Source organism: Ranitomeya variabilis, chromosome 5 (genome assembly GCF_051348905.1).
Source record: "Ranitomeya variabilis isolate aRanVar5 chromosome 5, aRanVar5.hap1, whole genome shotgun sequence".
Lineage (NCBI taxonomy): Eukaryota > Metazoa > Chordata > Amphibia > Anura > Dendrobatidae > Ranitomeya > Ranitomeya variabilis.
Window position 1 is genome coordinate 443,511,887 of NC_135236.1, and position 27,043 is coordinate 443,538,929.

The 27,043-nt window shown below is 42.7% G+C and overlaps 1 protein-coding gene across 1 annotated transcript in view; it reads left to right on the plus strand.

Moving 5' to 3' along the window:
• Positions 1 to 27,043, plus strand: part of LRIG3 (leucine rich repeats and immunoglobulin like domains 3) — a 104,493-nt gene that overhangs the window by 67,351 nt on the left and 10,099 nt on the right. Inside the window, exons 2-14 of the mRNA XM_077265377.1 lie at positions 1,073 to 1,144; positions 1,238 to 1,312; positions 17,140 to 17,274; positions 17,499 to 17,642; positions 18,337 to 18,480; positions 20,673 to 20,816; positions 21,080 to 21,223; positions 23,023 to 23,103; positions 23,209 to 23,280; positions 23,397 to 23,468; positions 23,659 to 23,822; positions 24,131 to 24,451; positions 24,541 to 24,822. Coding sequence (XP_077121492.1) covers positions 1,073 to 1,144; positions 1,238 to 1,312; positions 17,140 to 17,274; positions 17,499 to 17,642; positions 18,337 to 18,480; positions 20,673 to 20,816; positions 21,080 to 21,223; positions 23,023 to 23,103; positions 23,209 to 23,280; positions 23,397 to 23,468; positions 23,659 to 23,822; positions 24,131 to 24,451; positions 24,541 to 24,822 — 1,850 coding nt within the window. The remainder of the gene's footprint in view (positions 1 to 1,072; positions 1,145 to 1,237; positions 1,313 to 17,139; positions 17,275 to 17,498; positions 17,643 to 18,336; positions 18,481 to 20,672; positions 20,817 to 21,079; positions 21,224 to 23,022; positions 23,104 to 23,208; positions 23,281 to 23,396; positions 23,469 to 23,658; positions 23,823 to 24,130; positions 24,452 to 24,540; positions 24,823 to 27,043) is intronic.

Sequence of the window (27,043 nt, forward strand, 5' to 3'; positions counted from 1 at the left end):
TCCAAAAAGAAAACATTTTCCCCTTGCGCAGGCATTCTCCTTGCATTTATAGTTGACAGACTGTGGTTACAGCTGCTGCTAGTGTATTTGGAGGTATATGGCATTAAAAATTGATTGAAGTTCCAAAACCATGTGTTAGCGAGACCACCGCTGTAGGAGTCTTTTCAAATAATGACTTTCCCAGATCCAGGTGCATTTAGAAGCGGTGTCTGCTTTTTCCAGAATTTACCAGCAATTCACATGACATGCTTTTTACGTTCCACTAAGATTGTGGGTGTTTTTATGCCGCGGTGTCAGCGACAGGTTTATTTTAGCTCCCCAATTATGCATGGTTGTAAGACCTTTCCAGTGATCTCCTTTGTGCCCTCTAGATTAATGTAAAAAGTTAAAGCTGTACATTTTTTCAGTGTTTAAAATACCAAAGTCTGTTTGATTCATGGTGGAAGTTGTTCCGCTTGTGGCCGCAGTAATGGAATCCAGATGGACGGGGGCTTGAGCTTCGAGTGAAAGTGTCTGGCTCCGCTGTGGTCCATCGTGCAGTATTTTAATAGTTTCAAAGCTCTGCTCTTTTGTGTTTGGGCCTAATCCCAGGAGAACAGATTTTCTCACCTCTTCATGTGCTGCGTGAATAGGAAAAGGTGTTTTTTATTAGCAGGGCCGGCGTTTTCTTGTGCTTCTTCAAGAAGGTGCTAGATGTAGTTTTCCAATATGGAATGGTTTGCTGTGTTGTTTTTTTTTTTTTTTGTTTTTTTTTTGTTTTTTTTGGGGGGGGGTTTTGTCCTCCTTTCTTGGAGTTTACCATTTAACAACACAAACAAGCTCCTAATGATCTTCTCAATCTATTTTCCATTTTAAATATTTGTAAACGATAAACTTGTCAGTATGGAAGAAAAATTACCAGTAATATTCCTTAGCTCATGTTACATGATCGTTCTTAAAAGAAAATCTTAGTTTATGTACTAGTATGTTCCAAAAATCAATCTATGTTTTTTTTTATTTAGGTTAGCACTATTTAGTTAACAGAATGTTTCTCACCACGTGATTTTTTTTTTTTTTTTTTTTTTTTTTTCAGGGATTTAAGCCAGAACAGACTTTCTTCACTCCAAGCTAGCTCCATGAGTCACCTACATAATCTGCGTGAACTGTAAGTTTGTTCATATCGAGTTGTTCTAACTGCACTGTAATATTTCTGGTAATATTGAATGTTTGAACTGTAACGTGTTTGATTTGTAAACAGGAGGTTAAATAGAAATGAATTGAAGATGATCCCCAATCTTGGCCCTTTGTCAGCAAATATTACACTTCTTTCCTTGTAAGTATACCATTTTTCTATCAGATTACAGGTCCCAGGTGTTGATCTGTGTAAACGTACTGTCAATCTGACAAAAAATGAGCAAAAACGCGTACTTGTCATACTTAAGTGCATTCTTTAAGGAAACTTATTTTGCACAGGTGAACGGGAAGACTAGTCATGGGGGCAGGCTCTTCCCTACACTTCTTTGCTAGGTTGATAGGATTCTCCAAGTTCAATCAGTCAAGCAGAGGTAGGTGGGGAGAAGTCAGAGGGGTTGTCCACTGCAAGGACAACCCCTTCTCAAACTGAGTGTTTGGCCCTGATTAAAATGTATCACCATGCAGAAGAAACAATAAAAAGGCAGCAAGAAACGCTGCAAATGCACAACAAAAAACACAGTAAAATATGTTTTTTTTTTTTTTTTTTTCTTTAAGCAGCTTCTTTACTGACGAGAGCAGGTTTTGCCCTGTGCCCAATCGGCACTCATGTCACTGTCCCCACCTTCAGACGTAGAAGTGATTAACGGGAAGGAGGGGCTGTGGCTGGCCGCTCTCATTACTTATAAGTCTGAAGGCGGGGACAGTGATGCATTTAACACCATGCTCACGTGAGCCCCAGGAACGTATCTGCTGGAATGACGTCAGCACAGGAGGCAAGTATAAGCTCTTATTATTTTAAGAGGGCCAAACATGGGAGATGAGGAGTTGTCCTAGTAACAGACAACTCCTTTAAGGGTATGTTTCCATGGTCAGGAAACGCTGCTTTTTTGACGCTGCGCAGAGCTGCAGCGTCAAAAAAGCAGCATCCAGATGTTCCAGCATAGTGGAGGGGATTTTATGAAATCCCGTCTCCACTATGCGTGGAAACCTGCACGCGGCGGCCCTGTGACTACGGACATGCTGCGCGTCTTTTCAGATCGCAGCATGCCCGTACACCTTGCGGGGACGCAGCGTCCCCGCAAGGCATATCACAGGGCCCTATGGGACAGGGCGATCATCCCGGATGTGAAGAGTTAACACATCCGGCATGATCGCGTCCCATTAAGGGGGCGGGGCTTGGCGCCGAGCGGCTTCGCCGCTGCGGCGATACCGGCCCCCATCCGTACCGTGGAGACATACCCTAACTCTCCCGGTGACTAGTTATCTCGGTCACTTAATTACTGCCTCCACTTGTTCAAATTAAATTTTCTCATAATAAAATGTAGAATGCATCTCTCTGCTTCATACTGCCCTTGGAACAGTAAGAGCTTCATCTTGGCTCTTTGCCTAAAAGTAAATCAAATACCAAGAGTAGGATCGGTAAAGCTTTCCAATCCTAAGAAAATGCTTCATCTTGGTTTTGTATTGCAATCCTATTTTCAGTATATTGCATTACTATCCTGCTGCCGTCCACATGCCATTCTGTTTTCTGTAGACTGGTTTTACTTTCCACGTATGCATATGCCCAGCTTCCCAACTGAGAATATTATACAGGGGATGGCAGACTAGTGATGCAGACCGCCTCTATCTCTGCTCTGTCGTGTGCAGTGTAAAGCTGGAGGATGGAGCCCAGCGCTATGCACTGAGCACCACCTGTCCTCTGCCCTAGGACTTCTTGCCTTCCTCGCTGCTCCTCCTCCTTCTTCAGTCCTCTCTGCTGTATTCATGGTGCTTCACTGTGCTTACTTTGCTAAATAGAAGGAGAGGAGTCTTGTCCGCTGCTACTGACCACCATTGCAGCTGTCCTTAATCTAGTTAGTATTAGTATAGTGTTTTCTCAAATGTGTGCATCTGCTATCTCTAGTATATATAAAACTGGAAATATGTACAGTGGGTACAGAAAGTATTCAGACCCCTTTAAATGTCTTTGTTTCATTGCAGCCATTTGGTAAATTCAAAAAATTTTTTTTTTTCTTATTAATGTACACTCAACAGAAATGTAGAAATTTTTGCAAATTTATTAAAAAAGAAAAACTGAGACATCACATGGTCATAAGTATTCAGACCCTTTGCTCAGACACTCATATTTAAGTAACATGCTGTCCATTTCCTTGTGATCCTCCTTGAGATGGTTCTACTCCTTCATTGGAGTCCAGCTGTGTTTAATTAAACTGATAGGACTTGATTTGGAAAGGCGCACACCTGTCTATATAAGATCTCACAGCTCACCATGCATGTCAGACCAAATGAGAATCCTGAGGTCAAAGGAACTGGCCAAGGAGCTCAGAGACAGAACTGTGGCAAAGCACAGATCTGGCCAAGGTTACAAAAGAATTTCTGCAGTACTCAAGGTTCCTAAGAACACATTGGCCTCCATAATCCTTTATTAGTAGAAGTTTGGGACCACCAGAAGTCTTCCTAGACTTGGCCATCCAGCCAAACTGAGCAATCGTGGGAGAAGAGCCTTGGTGAGAGAGGTAAAGAAGAACTCCAAGATCACTGTGGCTGAGCTCCCGAGATGCAGTAGGGAGATGGGAGAAAGTTCCATAAAGTCAACTATCACTGCAGCCCTCCACCAGTCGGGCCTTTATGGCAGAATGGCCCAACGGAAGCCTCTTCTCAGTGCAAGACATATGAAAGGCAGCATAGAGTTTGCTAAAAAACACATGAAGGACTCCCAGACTATGATAAATAAGATTCTCTGGTCTGATCAGACGAAGATAGACCTTTTTGGTGATAATTCTAAGCGGTATGTGTGGAGAAAACCAGGCACTGCTCATCACCTGCCCAATACAATCCCAACAGTGAACATGCTGGTGGCAGCATCATGCTACGGGGGTGTTTTTCTGCTGCAGGGACAGGATAACTGGTTGCCATTGAAGGAAACATGAATGCTGCAGTACAGAGATATCCTGGATGAATACCTTCCAGAGTGCTCTGGACCACAGACTTGGCTGAAGGTTCACCTTCCAACAAGACAATGACCCTAAGCACACAGTTAAAATAACAACAAAGAAGCGGCTTCAGAACAACTGTGACCATTCTTGACTGACCCAGCCAGAGGCATGACCTAAACCAAATGAGCATCCCTGGAGAGACCTGAAAATGGCTGTCCACCAATGTTCCTCATCCAACCTGATGGAACTGGAGAGGATCTGCAAGGAAGAATGGCAGAGATAGTCCATGAGCCGGGCCAGATATCGGTACCACCCGGAGTGACTAATTCTCTTTGGTATTTTTAGGTAGATGCATGTCTGTAGTTTATTTTTTGATATGATAGCCCTTACATATACGTAGCTTATTAACCCCTTCAGCCCTAGGCCTATTTGTACCCAAGTGCCTAAGCCAATCTGACCTGTGCCACTTCATGGGCTAATAACTTTGGAACGCTTTCACCTATCCAAGCCATTCTGAGATTGTTTTCTCGTGACATATTGTACTTCACGTCAGTGCTAAATGGGAGTCAATATATTTTACCTTTCTATATAAAAAAATGCTAAATATTCGGAAATTTTGGAAAAATCGGCAATTTTTTAACTTTGAAATTCTCTGCTTTTTACAAAAATACTGATACCCCCCATAATAGTTATTAATTTACACTCCCCACATGTTTACTTCATATTGGCATCATTTTGAAAATGAAACCTTATTGTTTTACGACGTAATAGGGCTTATAGTTTTATGCGCAATTTTTCACATTTACAGCAAAACCCACTTTTCAAAGGACCAAGTCACTTCTGAAGTCACTTTAAGGGGCTTACATAACAGAAACCACCCATAAATTACCCCATTTTGCAAACTACACCCCTCAAGCTGTTCAAAACTCATTTTTAAAAACTGTTAACCCTTTAGGTGTTCCACAGGAATTTTAGCAGAATGAAGGCGAAATTTCAAAGTTCATTTTTTTTCCAGATATTACATTGTAATCCAATTTTACCTGCAACCTAGCAAGGGTTAACGGCAAACCCAAACTTGGTTACCCTAATTCTGCAGTTTATAGAAACACCCCACATGTACTCGTAAACTAAAGTATGGGCACACAGCACAGCTCAACACGGAAGGAGCGCTATGTGGTTTTTGGGTGGCGGATTCACTGGAAGAAATCTAGGGGGCCATGTCACATTTGAAGGCTGCCTGAGGTACCCCCACAGTGGAAACCCCAAAAAGTGACCCTATTTTGGAAACTACACCCCCAAGGAATCTTTTAGGGGGTATAGTGACCACTTTGACCCAACCAGTGTTTCACAGTAGTTGGAAACACTTGGTTGAGAAAATGGAAAAAGTGCATTTTTTACATGAAGGTGTCATTTTAGGCTCATTTTTTTATTTTTAAGAGGTGTACCAGCAAAAAATGCACCCCACTATTTGTTCACCAATCTCTCCCGAACACAACAACACCCGATATGTTGTCGTACACTGCAGTATTGGGGAACGGCAGGCCTCGGAAGGGAAGGAGCGCCAAATGACTTTTGGAGTGCAAATTTTACTGGAAGAAATCTAGGGGGCTATGTCACATTTGAAGACACCCTGAGGTGCCCCAACACACGCACACACACTGACACATACACGTTCTGTGCTGAACAGGACTCTCCGGTCTTCTCTGCAGAGCTCCTATCTCCCTCTGTAGAGGCTGACACCTCCCAGGCTTGTGACTGATCACATGGCCGTGACATCACCACAGGTCCTGTAGTCCTGTACTGTGTGCTGCTGCTGGTAAGGAACTTGTGGAGAGAGGGGGAACAGTCACCTAGCACCAGCGCTCCCAGCTCTAAGAACGAGCGCCTCATGAAGGTGGGCCCCTGCCTCCTCCTTCCCTGCGCGGCGGCCTTTCCCCCCGGCGGCTGTATTCGGCGTATAAGACAACCGCCCTCTTGGAGCCATGTTTTTCATGGCTAAAAAGTCGTCTTATACGCCAGGAAATACGGTAAATAAAATTTTAATGTTTTTCTTTGTGTTTGCAGGTGTTTACTGACTATCTAACGGCATGATGGAAGTACCAGCAAGGAAGAAATCACGGATCGACTGTATCATACACTGCTCTAATGATGACAGCGATGATCTGGCGTCCCTTAAGGATTTGGACTCCTGGAAAACATTGCTTAGGGCTGCAGAGATCAGGCAGCATGAATCAGTCCTGGTAGCAGCTAAGGGCCTTGAAGAAGGAGAAATACCACACATACAATATCACCGTAAATGTCGTAGTATCTTTACAATGAAGAAGTCACTGGATTCTATCCTTGGCAAGGGTGTCAATGTCGAAACAGCAAGCAAAATCTCCATGAGGAAGCTACCGAGGGGTGCCCCCAGTGATAGCAGGGTGTATGCCAAAGTATGTATCTTCTGTGAGAAGTCAAGCAAGTACCTAAAAGGAAAACAAACAAGGGAGCCAATTGTCCAGTGTGTTGAGCTACGAGCAGATGAGACGATCCGCAGAGCAGCGATAAGGAAAGGCACACAGAGAATACTTGGTTTACTTAGCAGAGACCTTGTTGCTGCAGAGGGGCACTACCACAAGTCGTGCTACAAACTATTCACAAAAGATGATTCCCAAGTGGCCTGTAGGTCTAGTGCAGCTGAAAATCAGGTCGAAAGCGAGGAAGTACGCTACGAAGAGGCAGAGAAAGAGGCCCTTGAAGAACTCTTCTTGTATATAAGGACTAAATTGTTCCCAAACCCAGAAGTACTGCCTATGATAAACCTCACATCTAGGCTTGAGAGATTAATGATATCCCGTGGTATCATCCAACTGAAACCATCGACAAAGAAACATGTTCGACGAAAACTTGAAACAGAGATTGGGGAATCACTCCGCTTTCTCTCAGATGAGAAAGGTAAGCTTCTAGTCTATCCATGTAGCCTATCAATGGACGACCTTGTCCGGCAAGTACACAGCATGACAAAAGATCTGCAAGAAGCAAGAGCTGCTAACTCTGGAGATATCGTAACCAAAGCAGCAATGCAGCTAAGGAATGAGATCAAGAAGCAAGATGTGAGTCAGCCATGGCCTCCCAATATAGATCAGAATGTCGTTCCTGCATTAGTCACTCAATTCCTGCAAACCCTGCTTACAGGAGATTGTGAGTGCCAAACTACCTGTGAAAGAGCTCAACGTCTTGCCACATCCTTCGGCAGTGACTTGGTTTTTGCTGTTACCAATGGAAAGACAAAGCCACCAAAGCACGTACTGCTATCCTTTGCAGTTAAGTCTTTGACCGGCAATACAGAACTGATTCGAACTCTGAATCGTCTTGGCCACTGTGTGTCATATTCAATGGCTGAGGAGATCGATACAGCCCTTTGTATCCAGAAGTTGGAATGTTCAAAGGATGACATCCCAATGCCAGCAAGTATCTACCCAGGTGTGTTCACAACCCTGGCCTGGGATAACATTGACAGACTTGAGGAGACACTAAGTGGAGCAGGTACATCTCATAGAGTCAATGGCATTGCTGTTCAGTCCAATGTTGCATGCTCTGTGACAAAGAAAGTCCTGCCAGATGTAACCAAGTCGAAGAAAAGAAGCATAACTCTGACAGAATTAATGCTACCGATATACAATGTTGGGCAGCGGGGAGAGCCACCCAGGATTGAGACTTCGAATGTTAACACTACCAAGGAGGTCCAGGATTCAAAAACCAAAAACCATATCTGGCTTCTGGCTAGAATGTCAGACCATGAGGATCAGACCACCAGCAGTTGGACTGGGTTCAACATAAAAATCCGCAGCGACATTGTAGTGGCCCAGGACACTGTAAGCTACCTGCCCACTATCAATGCTCCTGCAACAGCCATGTCCACTGTGAATGAAGTCTTGGAGCAAACACATGCCATCATGCAGACCCTGAAGCTTAACAGAATTGTGTGTGTGTTTGATCAAGCACTCTATGCCAAAGCTGCCGAGGTTATCTGGAAACAGGAGAAGTTCAAGAACATTATAATTAGAATGGGTGTCTTCCACACAATCTGTAATCTCCTCTCTATCATAGGGAACAGATTTCAGGATGCAGGCCTTAGAGATCTGTGTGTTGAATCCGGTGTAATCGCTGAAGGATCAGTGTCTGGAGTGATGGACGGCCGGAGGTACAACAGAGCAGTGAGACTACACAAGCTGGTCTATGAAGCACTTATGAGGCTTGCATGGAAAAACTTCCTTCCATGGCTAGAAGAAAACCATGCAAGGGACCTTCACCATCTGGATGAAACACTGAAGAACATCACAAACTTTCGCATCAGTGTGTCGCAGGGATCCTTCGAAAAGCTCTTGGATAATGAATCTTGCACACTTACCCTGAAGCTCTTTCAAGTTTATCTTGAGACCCTCAGAAATGAACAACTCTCAGCATTCTGGATGTCATACTTGGACATGGTCGAGACCATGCTGGCCCTGGTTCGAGCTTCAAGAGAAGGCAACTGGATGCTTCACCTAGGAGCAATCCGACAGATGATACCATGGTGTTTTGCCTATGACAAGGTCAACTATGCCCGATACCTAACCTATTACTATGCCACAATGTCTCGGCTGCCCATAGAACACCCAGAGGTCCATGAATACTTCATGCAAGGTGGCTTTTCGGTCCAGATCGGTAGCAAGAATCCTTTTGGACGAATTCCTGTGGACCAGACCATTGAAGAGACAATCAACAAAGACACCCAGACACCAGGGGGCACAAAAGGCTTCAGCCTCAAAGTTGGAGCTGTTTCCAGGTTCTACCTGACATCAGAGTACCGCAGTATGTACTTGAGGCAGCTGAGGGCCCTGGTAGGCCAACAATATACTGACTTCAGCCATTCAGACCTACAGGTGTCTAGGATTAGAAGAGATGAAGCCGATGTCCAATCTTTCGTTCAACTGCTGGAGACAGGTTGGGTGAACCCCTTCAACAAAGAGCATAATGGTGAACTTATCAGTTTGTCAACAGCGACTGTAGCACCACCAGATGTAGCCAAAGACCTTCAAGGGGCATACAGTATAGGAGAGGATGCATATCAAACATTCAAGGATGAGCGTTTGGGTACCGATAAGCCAACTACATTGTTTCATGACAAGATGACGAAGAACAAACTTAAAACGTTCTCTAACATCCAAATGAAGACACGCAGACAAGGTCTTGGCAAGGAGGTAATTTTGAAGGCTGACAGAAACCTATTTGGCCAGATGATACTTGTAGCTGAGAACAGAAAGCTACAAATGAGTGATGTCTTGACTCATCCCCTGGGTCCATTGCCATGGGCACTTGCCAATGGTGATGGGTCTATCCGCAAGACCAACAAGGCTGCCCTCGCAAGGGAGTTGGAGAGGAATGCTCGTCCTGCAGAAGTGATCCCCGAGCCCTCTGCAACCATCATTGATGGGATGAGCCTGGTTCAGAAACTGAAGGGAAACAATGCAACATTTGGCCAGCTAGCAGGCACAGCAATGAGTCGCGCTATCCATGAGGGTGCTAAGAGCAAGCGCATTGATATTGTCTTTGACGTCTACAAGGAGACATCCATCAAAGATACAGAAAGAGTCAACAGATATGAAGGCACAGGGATCCATTTCAAGAACATTCAACATGGGCACAACATCCAGCAGTGGAAAAAGCTTCTAAGTAGTTCCTCCAACAAGGCAAGTCTCATAAAGTTTCTGGTAGAAGAATGGAAGGCGAAACACCACAGGGAGAAGCTTGAGGAGAAGGAGCTGTATGTCACATGTGAGCAGCTCTGCTTTAAGATCACCAAAGAACAGTGGGAAGAGGCTGCTGACCTTAAGTCAAATCAAGAAGAAGCAGACACACGCCTCCTTCTCCATGCTCTTCATGCAGCAGAATCTGGTTACAAGTCGGTCATCATCACTTCGGAGGATACTGATGTCATGGTCCTGTGTCTGGGCATGTGCCACAAAATCCCATCCCACCTGTTCCAGAAATGCGGTACACAGAACCGGACAAGATTCCTGGATATCACCACTCTGAGCCGAACATTGGGAGGCAGCGTATGTGATTCATTGATTGGTATGCATGCATTTACAGGCTGTGACACCGTCAGTGCATTCGCTGGCCGTGGGAAGATGACGACACTCAAGCAGTTGAAGATGAACAAGACATACCAGGATGCCTTTCAGGAAGTTGGTCGTTCATGGGAAGTGTCTACCGAACTTTTTGAGAAGTTACAGGAAATCACCTGCCACATGTACCTGCCAACTACCCAAACAACTGAGGTAAACAGGCTCCGTTATCAGCTGTTCTGTGCCAGACGTGGAGTGGTAGAGTCAAGTCAACTCCCTCCTTGCCAGGACTGCCTTTTCATGCATGCACTGCGTGCAAACTACCAGGCTGCGATCTGGAGGAGAAGTCTGCAGAGCCAGCCATGGGTTGCAAACCCAACAGACTGCGGTTGGATGATAGATAACGACGGAAAGCTTGTTGTCAAGTGGATGCAAGGGGCACCAGCACCAGAAGCTATTATACAGCTACTGTCCTGCAAGTGTGTGCGGTCATGTGAACTTCCTCAGTGTACTTGCCTCAGCAATGGCCTGAAGTGCACAGACATGTGCAGATTACAGACATGCCAGAACAAGGGTACTGAAGACGAGCCAGTAGAACAACAGTCAGATTCAGAGTCCGATGTTGAAGATATTATGGAGTAACATATATATATATATATATATATATATATATATATATATATATATATATATATATATATATATATATATATATATATATATATATATATGCACATGACATGTTCAGTGTGTATTTACATAACTTGGATTAAATTTTGTTACAAATACTACATCTAGTCACTCCGGGTGGTACCGATATCGTCATATTTGGTTCTTGGCTCATGCTAAAATTCCTGTGGAACACCTAAAGGGTTAACAGTTTTTAAAAATGAGTTTTGAACAGCTTGAGGGGTGTAGTTTGCAAAATGGGGTAATTTATGGGTGGTTTCTGTTATGTAAGCCCCTTAAAGTGACTTCAGAAGTGACTTGGTCCTTTGAAAAGTGGGTTTTGCTGTAAATGTGAAAAATTGCGCATAAAACTATAAGCCCTATTACGTCGTAAAACAAGGTTTCATTTTCAAAATGATGCCAATATGAAGTAAACATGTGGGGAGTGTAAATTAATAACTATTATGGGGGGTATCAGTATTTTTGTAAAAAGCAGAGAATTTCAAAGTTAAAAAATTGCCGATTTTTCCAAAATTTCCGAATATTTAGCATTTTTTTATATAGAAAGGTAAAATATATTGACTCCCATTTAGCACTGACGTGAAGTACAATATGTCACGAGAAAACAATCTCAGAATGGCTTGGATAGGTGAAAGCGTTCCAAAGTTATTAGCCCATGAAGTGGCACAGGTCAGATTGGCTTAGGCACTTGGGTACAAATAGGCCTAGGGCTGAAGGGGTTAATAAGCTACGTATATGTAAGGGCTATCATATCAAAAAATAAACTACAGACATGCATCTACCTAAAAATACCAAAGAGAATTAGTCACTCCGCTTGGTACCGATATCGTCAAATTTGGTTCTTGGCTCATGGACTAAGAATCCCCTAATCTAGGTGTGAAAAGGTATGATGCAACAAGAAGACTCATGGCTGTACTAGCTCAAAAGGGTGCTTCTACTCAATACTGAGCAAAGGGTCTGAATACTTATGACCATGTGATGTTTCAGTTTTTCTTTATTGTTAAATTTGCAATAATTACTAATTTCTGTTTTTGTTTGTGTTTTTTTTCTTTTCTTTCTTCATTCAAGATGGGGTGCAGAGTGTACAGTAATGAGAAAAAAAATGAACTTTTTTGAATTTACCAAATGGCTGCAATGAAACAGAGTGAAACATTTTAAGGGGTCTGAATACTTTCCGTACCCACTGTAAATTTTTACTTTTAAATGCTCATTTTCTAGTTGTGGCAAAAAAAATTGAAGTCATTAGCAAGATTAAAAAAAATGTGTATTAGTTTGTTTTTTTTTTTTTTTGTTCTAATGAAATCTCTTTTTAAAGCAGTTGGCGTAACTTTAACTAGCTTGTCATTATTAGTTATTGATCTCTAAGGCTACTTTCTCACATCAGGTTTTTGCCGTCAGGCACAATCTGACGAGTTTTGAAAAAATGGATGTTTTTTTCTCATAGAGCCGGATTGCGCCTAATGGCCACACGTTTCATCTGTTTTTTGCCGGATCCGTAAAAAAAAAACTGTTTCCGGCAGACGGAGAAAACGTACAGAAGAATTTTTTTGTTTGTTTCTGTCCGGCAAAAAAAAAAACGCCCAGCGACTGATCCGGTGAAAAACGTATGAAACGGAGATGTGAAATGATAAATCCGTTTTTTCATGCATTTCTCCTTTCAAATCATGCACATTTTCCGTTCTGGGGTCTCTCCCTCTCCCACAGGAAGTCACTCTATGCCCGGGTTAATTAGGAAAAAAAAAAAGCGGCTCCAGCAAAAAAAAAAACGGATCCGTTGCATCAGTTTTTCAGAATTTGCAGCGGATCTGTTTTTTCAAAAATTTGCCGGGTTCTACCTGATGACAAAAAACTGATGTGTGAAAGTAGCCTAAGGTGTGCAGGCTTTACAAGATAACTGCAGTAATAGACCAAGACGCTCTGCAGTTATGATCTAAATCTATACTTTCACATTACTTGGAGGGGGCAGTACTGTTTTGTATAAATATACTCTATTCTGATTTTATTTTGAGAACATTAGGCCATGTTAATTTTTTTTCTCTATGATAGAGAATCCATTATTCATTCAGCCATAATAAATATCTATGTATAATGAGTGTTGGGCACAAAGGCGTCACTGTGCACCAGCCCGGATTACAACTGAGCACTTTCAGGCTACAATTTAGAGGGTGTGCAGCTCAGGAAATTACTGGCCCCTGCTGTAACAAGCGTGCTGCACAGGAGAGTTTCACGCCAGTAATTTATGGGTTTAACACCTTGTCAGTAATTACCTTCTTATTAAACCAGTGTTGTGTCCTGCTGCTTTTGCACATTACTTTTCTGGGACGCTACACCTGTATCATTTATTACAATCCCTCAAGCCAATTTTGGTCTTAATTATGGTGTTAAAATAATAGTAATAAGCCATCTGTAACATTGTGTTTTTGTTTTTTGTTTTTTTTTCCCTTTTACTAAAACTCCTTTTTCCTAAACCGTTACTTACATTCTGCGTGAATTCACATTTCCATTCCAAATGAGAATTTCTTGGTGCACAGATGTTGCGGCCAGATGTGCATCTTGACTCCAGTGTTTTTTACGGGGTTACCTGGGTATCTGAAAAGGTGGTGGCGTTGTATGTATGAATTACCAATCGGAATCGATTAAATAACGTTAAATGTGAAATCTTCAACAAAATCTCAATTTTAATTCCCACCTGTCAGTGACTTAAAGGGGGCTGACTGTCTGGCTCAGTTCATAAGCTGTATATTAACCTGCGGCAGACGGCCAGCCTCCCCTCAGTGTGTCACAGACGTGAAGCTGGAGCCTCCAGGGCCGCACATATAAATGCTGGGATATCTGTATAGTTTAAAAACGGAATTGAACTTTCTAATGTAATTTATGAAATATGAACAAAGTTCTCTGTGGCAACAAGCAAACCGCTTCCTATAGGGCTTTCCAGGCTGCAGTTAGTATTCTGCAGCCAGTCATACACACTGTCAGGATTTCCCTCTATCGCCAGCACAAGCAGTCATCAAGTGATTGCAAGTGATGACTGCTCGAATGAGAAGCTTGAGGTGGCGATAGAGGGGGCGCGGGACCAAAACTATGCAAATCGCATACTTACGATCTCGTGATGGAAGGGAATCCTTACTGTGTGTATATTGCATAACCTGAAGATTTGTCAGTCTCTTAAAGTGACTGTAGACATTTATAAAATCAAAATTAAGGCAACTTATTATTTAAGCTAAATCAATACAACACGTCAAAATGGGCAACTTTGTGATATATCTCAGAGAAACCTGCTTCTTTTTCCCCCAGAATTGATCAGTCATTATAAAAGTTCTCAATTCTGAGGTAAAATCTGTGTTTAGTGATGACACTTTCCCATTACTGAGATGGGATCTTATAATATGAGAGGGCAGCTGCTACTGGTGTGTGTGTGTGTGTGTGTGTGGGGGGGGGAGGAGCTCTGCTTCTAGCTCCTCCCTCTACACAGAATCTCCTCAGTAACAGCCTCCATCTCCTCTGTGTATAGGAGGGGGAGGAGCTCTGCCTCTAGCTCCCCCTACATAGAATCTCCTCAGTAGCAGCTGCCATCTCCTCCTGTATATAGGAGGGGAGGAGCTCTGCCTCTAGCTCCTCCCCTACACAATCTCCTCAGTAGCAGCTGCCATCTTCTCTGTATATAGGAGGGGGAGGAGCTCTGCCTCTAGCTCCTCCCCCTACATAGAATCTCCTCAGTAGCAGCTGCCATCTCCTCTGGATATAGGAGGGGAGGAGCTCTGCCTCTAGCTCCCCCTACATAGAATCTCCTCAGTAGCAGCTGCCATCTCCTGTATATAGGAGGGGAGGAGCTCTGCCTCTAGCTCCTCCCTCTACACAAAATCTCCTCAGTAGCAGCTGCCATCTCCTCTGTATATAGGAGGGGAGGAGCTCTGCCTCTAGCTCCTCCCCTACACAATCTCCTCAGTAGCAGCTGCCATCTTCTCTGTATATAGGAGGGGGAGGAGCTCTGCCTCTAGCTCCTCCCCCTACATAGAATCTCCTCAGTAGCAGCTGCCATCTCCTCTGGATATAGGAGGGGAGGAGCTCTGCCTCTAGCTCCCCCTACATAGAATCTCCTCAGTAGCAGCTGCCATCTCCTCCTGTATTATATAGGAGGGGAGGAGCTCTGCCTCTAGCTCCTCCCTCTACACAATCTCCTCAGTAGCAGCTGCCATCTCCTCTGGATATAGGAGGGGAGGAGCTCTGCCTCTAGCTCCCCCTACATAGAATCTCCTCAGTAGCAGCTGCCATCTCTGTATATAGGAGGGGAGGAGCTCTGCCTCTAGCTCCCCCTACATAGAATCTCCTCAGTAGCAGCTGCCATCTCTGTATATAGGAGGGGAGGAGCTCTGCCTCTAGCTCCCCCTACATAGAATCTCCTCAGTAGCAGCTGCCATCTCCTCCTGTATATAGGAGGGGAGGAGCTCTGCCTCTAGCTCCTCCCTCTACACAGAATCTCCTCAGTAGCAGCTGCCATCTCTGTATATAGGAGGAGAGGAGCTCTGCCTCTAGCTCCTCCCCTACACAATCTCCTCAGTAGCAGCTGCCATCTTCTCTGTATATAGGAGGGGGAGGAGCTCTGCCTCTAGCTCCTCCCCCTACATAGAATCTCCTCAGTAGCAGCTGCCATCTCCTCTGGATATAGGAGGGGAGGAGCTCTGCCTCTAGCTCCCCCTACATAGAATCTCCTCAGTAGCAGCTGCCATCTTCTCTGTATATAGGAGGGGGAGGAGCTCTGCCTCTAGCCCCCCCTACACAGAATCTCCTCAGTAGCAGCTGCCATCTCCTCTGTATATAGGAGGGGGAGGAGCTCTGCCTCTAGCTCCTCCCCCTACATAGAATCTCTTCAATAGCTGCTGCCATCTCCTATGTATATAGGAGGGGGAGGAGCTGTCTTGCTCCTCCCTCTTCCCCTACATAGCAGCTGCTGAGGAAATATGTAGAGGAGGAGCTAGAGAGAGCTCCTCCCCCTCTTATATGCAGAGGAGATTCTATTTTGGTAATGGGAGAGTTGGTCTTCACTGAATACAGATTTTACCTCAGAATTGAGAATTTTGATAATGGCTGATCAATTTTGGCACACAAAGCATTTTCATCTGATCAGATGTATTACAAAGTTGCTTTTTTCATGTGTGCAATTTATGCAATAAAAATTAAAACGACTGTTACTCTTTAAGCCCTAATACCCACTTCAGATATATTAGGGTATATGCACACGTCAGGATTTCTTGCAGAAATTTCCTGAAGAAAACCGGACATCTGCAAGTAATCCACATGCTGCTTTTCGCATTTTGTTTTTTTTTCCCGTTTTTTTTTAGCATTTTGCAAGCGTAATTAGCTTTCAGAATGCCAGCGTTTTCCAAGCGATCTGTAGCATCGCTTGGAAAACAGATTGACAGGTTGGTCACACTTGTCAAACATAGTGTTTGACAAGTGTGACCAACTTTTTACTATTGATGCAGCCTATGTAGCATCAATAGTAAAAAGATAGTGTTAAAAATAATTTAAAAAAAATTGTTAATCTCACCATCCGACGTCCCGATCTCCTTGGCGGTGCACGTGGCGGCTTCTGGTCCCAAGGATGCTATGCGCGAAGGACCTTCATGACGTCACGGTCATATAACCGCGACGTCATCGCAGGTTCTGCACGCATAGCAACCTGGGGACCGGCGGTGCACGCGGCGGGATGACTCCGGGGCCATCAGGAGGTGAGTATATCAATATTTTTTATTTTAATTCTTCTTTTTTTTTTTTTTTTTTAACAAAATATGGTGCCCAGGGCCTGGAGGATAGTCTCCTCTCCTCCACCCTGGGTACCATCCGCACATGATTCGCTTACTTCCCGCATGGTGGGCATAGCCCCATGCGGGAAGTATGCGGATCAATGCACTCCTATGGGTGCAGAATCCCCGCGATTCCGCACAAAGAATGAACATGCTGCTTTTTTTTTCTGCAATGCGTTTTTTTCCGCGAAAAAAAATGCAACATTAACACAAGATATACAGAATACACTGAAAATAATGGGAGGCATATGTAAGCGGGTTTTTTTTTTATCGCAAAAAAAAACTAGAAAAATCCTTAACGTGTGCACATAGCCTCAATGTATTCTGTTTAGGTTTATACAATGTGATAAGGAGGTTTATATCGTACACCAGTTACCACAGGTTTTTTTGTTTTTGTTTTTTCAACATTTTGTTGTTTTTTTTTTTTTTTTTTTTTGTATATTTCAGAACAAACAACAAGATTGCTTCTTTGTTGCCGGAACACCTGGAACCCTACCAGTCACTAGAAACTTTAGATCTGAGCAATAATCTTATTACTGAGATGAAAACGCCATCATTTCCTTTATTGCAGCTGAAATACCTGTAAGTTATTCGTACTGGCAGCGCACTGCATTCTATTTAGTGGCATGAATAGTATTACTTTATAAATATGTACGCTTGTTACTAAATGTACACACTTGTTTGCATCTTATTGAATACAAACTGAAGCCATTTAATAGTGAAGTGACTGCTTAGCGTAATATTCTGCGGGATGATCAGTGTATGTGCACGGAGTGAAGCCATTTTGCTTTTACTTTGACTTGTAGGTACATCAATAAAAACCTAATCACCTCTATGGAATCTGGTGCATTTGACAACTTATCCGCTACATTGCAAGTGCTGAAACTTAATAAGAACCGGATTGTCTACATCCCAACAAAAATGTTCAAGCTGTCCAGTCTCCAGCATCTGTAAGTGTAACTTTCAGTTTTTATAGGGTCCTGTTTTATGTCTGTGCCTGAAATTTCACATAAAACCTTTGCATTTATCTTCAAACTGTTTCATCTACTTTAGTCCCTCATATATTCAGCATTTTATCACGTGTTTAATATTTTAAACAGTGTTTGTGGGTTTTCTTTTTTGGGTTCACATATATTAAGGCGTTATGTTACACCACCTTAAGTATTCGCCAAAGCGTGCGATGTGTCATGAGCTTTGTTTGCTGTTGAGTCTTTTTTTTAAAGGGGGACGCTTACTGAAGAATCCCATTTTGTAACTCTGCAGAACTCCCACCTGGCATTACAGGCAGCTCTCTGCACCTAAGGTTACATCTTGGCCACATGACTGGTGGTCTCCGGTCATCGAACCCGGCAGATCGCAGCGCCATGTGCACAGTGATTGTTAATCTTCTTTCTGTGCACTTACAATAGCATTGTTCTCAACAATACATGTCATATTTATACACAATGTATTGCTTGGAATAATTATATTTTACAATTTCAATGACCAAGCATTTTGCGTTTGTGTGATTGGCCGCCTGTCTTATACAGGCCCGCAATCTGGACCAAGCATTTAAGAATGCCCCTTACTGGCCAGAGTAAATGCATGCCAAGCATTGCTGTTCCATGTTTATTTGTATTGGAATTGTCACTTTTTCTTTTATAGTGAGCTAAAGCGCAACAGGATAAAAAACATTGACGGACTCGCCTTCCAAGGCCTTGATGCTTTAAAATATCTTAATATCCAGAGAAATGTGATCACACGGCTTATGGATGGCGCCTTCTGGGGATTAAGTAACATGGAAGTTTTGTAAGTCTATAGCATTTTCTATTTCTGCATTGCATTATTTGGAGCACAAGCTACATTTTCTGTAGCTAATCTTGTGTACCTAGGTTTGGTACCTGTGGCTGACTGGGAAGTTGCATAATGCGAGTAGAACAGGCCTTTCCTGTGCCTGGAAATCCTGTACGCACAATCTGTTTATATAGTTAAGATGAATCTGTGCTGCACTTTATGTACATGCTCAATAGTGAGGCAGTGCTGTGGAGTCAGAAGTCAGGGAAATTTAGTGGAGGGGTTCTAGAGAGGCCTGGATATCTTCCTGGAGGGTAACAATATTGTATCTTACAGTTATTAGGTTCTTTAGAAGGACGTAGATCTGGGGATTTATTCTGACAGAATATAGGCTGAACTGGATGGACAAATGTCTTCGGCCTTGCTAACTGTTACTTTGGAAATTGAGGAGTCTGTCAGTGGTTCAGCTTTCTGACTCCACAGCCCTGGTTGGAACAGAAGATGGAAAGGACCAGATTCTGTGGCCAATTTAAGAGAAAATAAAGCAGTTAGATTGGTGCTTTGATGTTCTAGGTCTGTGTAAAGATGTGTTTTTAGGGCAAGCTTAAAACTATTTATGCTGGAAATTAACTAAACTGTCCATAATAATTCATTCAAGAGGACTGGTGCAACACGAGAGATGACTCGGGAGTTCTGAATGTAGAGGATGTTGCTTCATCAAGGGCACTTTTCAATGTCTTATTTTAATATATTAAAGCTGCAGTCGAGGCAAGAGATGTTTAAGGCAAAAGTTGTTTGTAAATTCTTAAGTTTCTGGGTTTTTATGGCATGCTAATCTATGTATATGTGGTATGTAATGTCCTGAGTGGGCGACAAATACCTTATATACTCGAGTATAAGCTGACCCGAGTATAAGCAGAGACCCCTAATTTTGCCACAAAAAACTGGGAAAACTTAATGACTTTCTGCATAAAGGTCCATAGAAACATTTGCCCCATATAATGCTGCATTAAGGTTGATTACAGCCCCATAAGATGCTCCATAGAAACATTTGCCCAATATAATGCTGCATTAAGGTTGATTACGGCCCCATAAGATGCTCTGTAGAAACATTTGCCCCATATGCTGCTGCGATTTAAAAAAAAAAAAAAGAAAAAAAAGACATACTCACCTTTTGTCCTGAGCAGGCGGGGATGCCGGCACTTGCGATATTCACCTGCCCCCGTTCCACCGCCGCGCACCGCTCTGTCTTCCGTCTTTCTGCAGTGATTGTTCAGGCAGAGGGCGGCGCGCACACTAGACATGTCATCGCGCCCTCTGACCTGAGCGTCACAGCCAGAGGATGCAGAAGACGGAGCGGCGGTGGAACGGGGACTGGTGAATATCACATTGGCTCACCTCCCCCCGTTATGCTAACCCTCCCGGCGCGGTCCCTGCTTCTCCGATGCTATGGCGCCGGCCGCTTGTTCCTGTGTTCAGCGGTCACTGGTACCGCCTATTAAAGTAATATACGCTCCATGCCTATGGGAGTGGAGTCGCGTCCATATTCTTTACTTTAATGAGCGGTGCGACATGACCACTGAACACAGGAAGAGCTGCGGATGCCGGAGAAGCAGGGACATGCAGAGACACGTCGGGAGCAGGTGAGTATGATGGACAGCTGCCGCTGACCCCCTGAGAAAATGACTCGTGTGTAAGCCAAGAGGGGCACTTTCAGCCTAAAAAAAAATGGGCTGAAAATCTTGGCTTATTCTCGAGTATATACGGTAATAACAAGGGGGAGTGAGGGGGAAGTTTGTGGCCATGAGTTAGTTTTGCAACTTTGTTCAGTATATGATTTTACGAAGTCTGTGGTATTATTTTTTTTCGTATGTAGGACACTTGGTAAGGTGTAGAAAGGAGGATAGCGATAGATGAAGGACTGATGGAGATAGTGGATTATTAATTGTAATGTAAAAGTCCCCCATGATGAGACTGTTGTTGAATATTATTCCCATACTGCTAAAATATCTTAGTATTTGGATATGAATATTTTTTTCTTTTCTTGGAAAAAAAAAAAAAAAGTCCTATGATTCAGGTGGTTCTCTTTCAGAACTTCCTTTTTAGTTCCAACAATACCTTGGCAAAGCATTGCATTGTTTTTCTCCTGTTCATTTTGTATCTTCATGTATGTGTTTACACTGGATTTTTCCATTCCATTTTTAAAGGATGTTGGATCATAACAATCTCACAGAGATTAGCCGAGGCTGGTTGTATGGCTTGCTTATGTTGCAGCACCTCCATCTCGGCCAGAACACCATCAGCAGGATCAGCCCCGATGCCTGGGAGTTTTGCCAAAAACTCAGTGAGCTGTAAGTTGCTTTTATTTAGCTCCAATTTTCACTACAGATTCAATGCCAAAACATGAGTTTCTTACCACAGATTTGTACTTTTTCAGAACAGCCTTACTAAAGAATTTTTTCGTTCTGACTTCATGTAGACTGGTTATTCAGCCTTTCCCTTTTATGGGACATGTTGTTTCAATTAGGACAGTCCTGCGTTAAAATATAGATCAGGTTGTGGTTACATTTTCTTGCTTTTTCACACCTAACCCTTAGTTTTCTCTATTTTACAGAGATTTAACCTTCAATGAACTAACCAGATTAGACGAGTCAAGTTTTATGGGATTAAGCCTGCTCGGTAGACTATTTATAGGCAACAACCAAATTAGTAATATTGCTGATGGCGCGTTTCATGGACTGCCCAGTTTGAACACACTGTAAGTGACCATGTATCTCTTACGAAGCACCAATATTGGTGTTGTGTCCTGACTAAACTGATTTGTATTGAAATGTAGCCTAGCAATTCTATGTGTTCCTTAATAATGGTGTGAAATAGTTTTGAGCTTGTAACGATGAGCTTGCTTGAAGGTATTGGAGATGAATGGTAAGATGCACGCCTCTTAATGATGTAGGTGCATCTTGCAACTGTCCTGCTCCTCGCCACAAATATTACTGCAGTCATGGACTGGAATACATTTCTGATGTTAAGTATGCCACGAAATATCTCTTGCTGAATTTGCCAGGTGGTCTTTAAAACACCCTCGGCTCTGCCAACTATTAGCGTAAAATTAGCACAGTTGAAAGTGCGCAAAAATGTATTTTACTTCATGATTCTGATGTAATTGCCTTTGATGAATTGTGCTCACTTTGTTCTTGTGGTCAAATTCTGAATCTCTGAAGCGAATCTCCAAAACTCATTGCAAGCGAATTTGGTCAATCAGTCAGGTTTCCTTTGTGATAAAATTCATCTAAATCTAATCTGTCTTAAAAAGACAATGGATTCTATAAGGTCTCTGCATAAAGCATAATAAATACAGAGATAGGAAGAGCTTAAAAAGAAAAAATTATATTCATCTGTCCTAGGTTCCCCTGCAGTTCCCCACCCACTCTTCTGGTCACTTTGGAAAGGTGTGGGGTCCCAGCTGTCTGTAGCTGACTAGGCTTCTTATGGTCTTGTGGGGAGTAATGCATGTCTATAGCTAGCATCACCTTGTGCTATCACATGGCGCGCGATGCATGTTACCTGGTGAAGCCTAGACAGTACTAGAAGATGTAGGTGCAGCGTCCTAAAGTATATATAGTAATCTTTTATTTACCTCCTTCCGTACTCTCAAAAGAATCCAGCAAAATAGTGGCCAACAGGTTTTATTCAAATCAATTCCTGAAAATTTCTGATGCCAGGAAATTCATATAGAATTCAATTAAAAATCAATTTGCTGATCTCTATTCTGGTGAACCAGATATATTTATGACCAATCTTCTCATCTTGGGGTGAATTCAGACATCGTGAAACACTGTTGTATGGACCATGGTGCACAAACTGACCATGGGTCTCCCTACCCGAACTCTACGGCCTTGTAGACATACAAGTCAAGTTTGGGCAGGAAAGACACACCACATCACTGATCATAAAGATACACACTGCTTCCCTGAATTCACCCATGCAGTGTGATCCTGGAAAACAAGCTACAACACGTTAAATACCATTTTTTTTAATGGTATTGACCCTTTTCACGTAATGTTCCCATCAGCTCTGTGAGATGCCTAGTCTTAATTACCAATTAAAATTTGTTCGCTTCAAAGAAGGTTAATTCCTCAATTAGTCATTATTATGCATTGAGTTCCTACAGAGAACAGAAAAAGTTAAGCTTTGCAAAATACTTTAAAAATCAGTATTGTCCAATACCCCCAAAGAACTCACTAGGGGGGAAAGCAATCAACAGTATCAATTGTTATGAATAACAGGTCATCTGAGGGCTAATGCTGGCCTGTCCTGGGGTTGACTGATTGTTATCAGTGCCTTAGGTTACTCAACCTCTTCTCACAGTTGGAGGAACAATATTTTAGGTTTCAGTTCCCAAAAACACTTACAATTCACAAAATAAAAGACTTTCCTGCTTTTTTTGGTGAATATATAATATAATTTTTTGTTTTGTTTTTTAGCTTTTGATTTTTAGATTAAGTGTTTGACTTGTGTAAATTACGATTTTTTTTTTAAATTTTTTTGTTTTTTCAGAGATCTAAAAAATAATGAAATTTCATGGACTATTGAAGATATGAATGGTGCATTCTCAGGGCTTGACAAATTAAAAAGGCTGTAAGTAAATGCTTTATTCTTGCAGTTATTGTTAGAGGGATTTTTTAGATTTACTCTGAAAAGTTTGAAGAATGTAGCAAACTCTACCTTTAATTTATTTTGTAGGATGCTACAGGGCAATCGAATAGGATCGATCACAAAAAAGGCATTTTCATGGTTGGAAGCGCTTGAATATTTGTAAGTCTATTTTATTTGTGCTGTGAACATTTTAGCTTTGTAGATTTTTTGCCCTGTTTTTTGTTCTTTTTTTTTTTTCACAATTTCCCTTTTATTTTAATTTTTCATCTTTTTAGGGATCTGAGCAACAATGCCATTGTGTCAATGCAGAGTAATGCTTTCTCGCAGATGAAGAGGCTTCAGCAGCTGTAAGGTTTTTTTTGTTTTGTTTTTTTTTTTTCCCGTGATAGTATGATACTTCTCCTGGAGGGAGTCATGCATTAAGTCATTGACTGCTTTACAGCCATGCTTTTTTTTTTTTTTTTTTTTTTTGTCAATTTTACTCAAAGCAATATGAATGTATTTTTGTGATACTTTTATTTTGTATTCTTTCAATAGGCATCTGAACACATCAAGCCTTTTGTGCGATTGTCAGCTGAAATGGTTACCTCCATGGTTGACTGAAAATAAGTTGCAAACATTTGTAAAGGCAAACTGTGCACATCCCCAAACTCTAAAAGACAAAAGTATCTTCTCTGTGAGAGCTGATGGATTTGTGTGTGGTACGTTTCTGAAATGCATGTTTTCATTTTGTTTGTTTCACTTTTGATCAATTTTGACCTTTTTTGTTTATCTAGAAAACCATATAATGGAAACCTTTTTTTTTTATTTTTTTTTTATGCCCTCACTCCTGATCTTGGCATTGGGGGTGAGAAAAAAAAATCTTTTTTTTCATGTTCAATAACCAATTTTGATGGAAAACATAATTATTTATGATTATATTATTATTTAAAGGTGTAGGTGTGTGCTAGTTTTGACCATTTTAATCAGGTAGTTGTACAATAATGGTAACTTTTTTTTTTTTTCTTAGATGATTTTCCAAAGCCCCAGATTACCGTCCAACCTGAAACACATTCTGCAATAAAAGGTTCCAATGTGACCTTTGTGTGCTCGGCGGCTAGCAGCAGTGAGTCCCCAATGACTTTTTCTTGGAAAAAAGATAATGAAATTCTACATGAGGGAGAGATGGAAAATTATGCTCATCAGCGAGTACAAGGTGGGGATGTGATGGAGTACACCGCTATCCTGAGGCTGCGCGATGTGGAGTTCATCAGTGAAGGAAGATACCAGTGTGTCATCTCCAATCATTTTGGAACTACTTACTCGGTTAAGGCCAAGTTAACTGTTAACAGTATGTATTGCTTTACTTTATGTACCTGTTCTGATGTATGTAAATGGAAAGACAAATTGACTTAAATACCTCTTATTTTTATCTTTCAGTGCTTCCTTCATTTACAAAGATGCCCATAGACCTTACTATTCGCGCTGGATCTACAGCTCGACTCGAGTGTGCTGCAGTTGGTCACCCAACACCACAGATCGCCTGGCAGAAAAATGGTGGTACAGATTTTCCTGCCGCCCGAGAGAGAAGGATGCATGTAATGCCAGAAGATGATGTGTTTTTTATTGTGAATGCCAAAATTGGAGATACTGGTGTGTACAGCTGTACCGCCCAGAATAATGCAGGCAGCATATCAGCCAATGCTACACTCACTGTGCTAGGTAAGCATCTTTTAATAAGCTTATTACAATTGTGTGTTTTTTAACCCCTTCCCGACCTTTGACGCAGCGTATGCGTCATGAAAACCTGTGCCAATCCGACCTGTAACGCAGCATATGCGTCATTGTCGGATCACGTCCCTGCAGGCCGGGTGAAAGGGTTAACTCCAATTTCACCCAACATGCAGGGACAGGGGGAGTGGTACTACAGCCCAGGGGGGGTGGCTTCGCCCCCCCGTGGCTACGATCGCTCTGATTGGCTGTTTCACTTTCAACAGCCAATCAGAGAAATCTGTAATATTTCACCTATGAAAATTGATGAAATATTACAATACAGCCATGGCCGATGCTGCAATAGCATCGGCCATGGCTGGAGACCCCGATCTGGCCCCCCACCGACTGATAGCGGCGATCTGCAGCCGCCGTCAGTGTTCCGTACCCCTCCGTCCCTCCCCTCCGCCCCCCGCTGTCCGATCGCACCCCCCCATACTTACCTAGTCCCGGTGTCCTCGGTCTTCTCGCATGGGCGCCGCCATCTTGGAAAATGGCGAGCGCATGCGCAATGTTCCCTGTACATTTTGATCGCTGTGATAGAACCTATCACAGCGATCAAAATAAAAAAAATAGTAAATAAACCCCCCCCCCCCCTTTATCACCCCCATAGGTAGGGACAATAATAAAATACAGAAAATATATTTATTTTTGTTTTTCCGGTAGGGGTAGGGTTAGGGTTGCACTTGGGGTTAGAGTTGCACTTAGGGATAGGGTTGCACTTAGGGATAGGGTTGCACTTAGGGATAGGGTTGCACTTAGGGATAGGGTTGCACTTAGGGATAGGGTTGCACTTAGGGATAGGGTTGCACTTAGGGATAGGGTTGGAATTAGGGTTAGAATTCGGGTTTGGGTTACAATTCGGGTTAGGGTTACAATTAGGGTTAGAATTAGGGCTATGGTTGGAATTAGGGTTAGAATTAGGCTATGTGCACACGGTGCGGATTTGGCTGCGGATCCACAGCGGATTGGTCGCTGCGGATTCGTAGCTGTTTTCCATCACGTTTACAGTACCACGTAAACCTATGGAAAACCAAATCCGCTGTGCCCATGGTGCGGAAAATACAGCGCGGAAACGCTGTGTTGGATTTCCGCAGCATGTCAATTCTTTGTGCGGATTCCGCAGCGTTTTACACCTGCTCCATAATAGGAATCCACAGGTGAAATCCACACAAAAAACACTGGAAATCCGCAGGTAAAGCGCAGTACGTTTTACCTGCAGATTTTTCAAAAACGGTGCTGAAAAATCCGCACACAAATCCGCAACGTGGGCACATAGCGTTAGGGTTGGAATTAGGGTTAAGACTAGGGTTAGGGGTGTGTTGGGGTTAGGGTTGTGGTTAGGCTTGGGATTAGGGTTAGGGGTGTGTTGGGGTTAGTGTTGGAGTTAGAATTGAGGGGTTTCCACTGTTTAGGCACATCAGGGGGTCTCCAAACGCGACATGGCGCCACCATTGATTCCAGCCAATCTTGCGTTGAAAAAGTCAAATGGTGCTCTCTCCCTTTCGAGCCCCGACGTGTGCCCAAACAATGGTTTACCCCCACATATGGGGTACCAGCGTACTCAGGAGAAACTGGACAACAACTTTTGGGGTCCAATTTCTCCTGTAACCCATGGGAAAATAAAAAATTGTGGGCTAAAAAATTATTTTTGAGGAAAGGAAATACATTTATTATTTTCACGGCTCTGCGTTATAAACTTCTGTGAAGCACTTAGGGGTTCAAAGTGCTCACCACCATCTAGATTAGTTCCTTTGGGGGTCTAGTTTCCAAAATGGGGTCAATTGTCGGGGGTTTCTACTGTTTAGGCACATCAAGGGCTCTGCAAACGCAACGTGACGCCCGCAGAGCATTCCATCAAAGTCTGCATTTCAAAACGTCACTACTTCACTTCCGAGCCCCGGCATGTGCCCAAACAGTGGTTTACCCCCACATATCAACGTACTCAGGAGAAACTGGACAACAACTTTTGGGGTCAAATTTCTCCTGTTACCCTTGGGAAAATAAAAAATTCCGGGCTAAAAAATAATTTTTGAGGAAAGAAAAATTGTATTTTTTATTTTCACGGCTCTGCGTTATAAACTTCTGTGAAACACCTGGGGGTTTAAAGTGCTCACTATGCATCTAGATAAGTTCCTTGGGAGGTCTAGTTTCCAAAATGGGGTCACTTGTG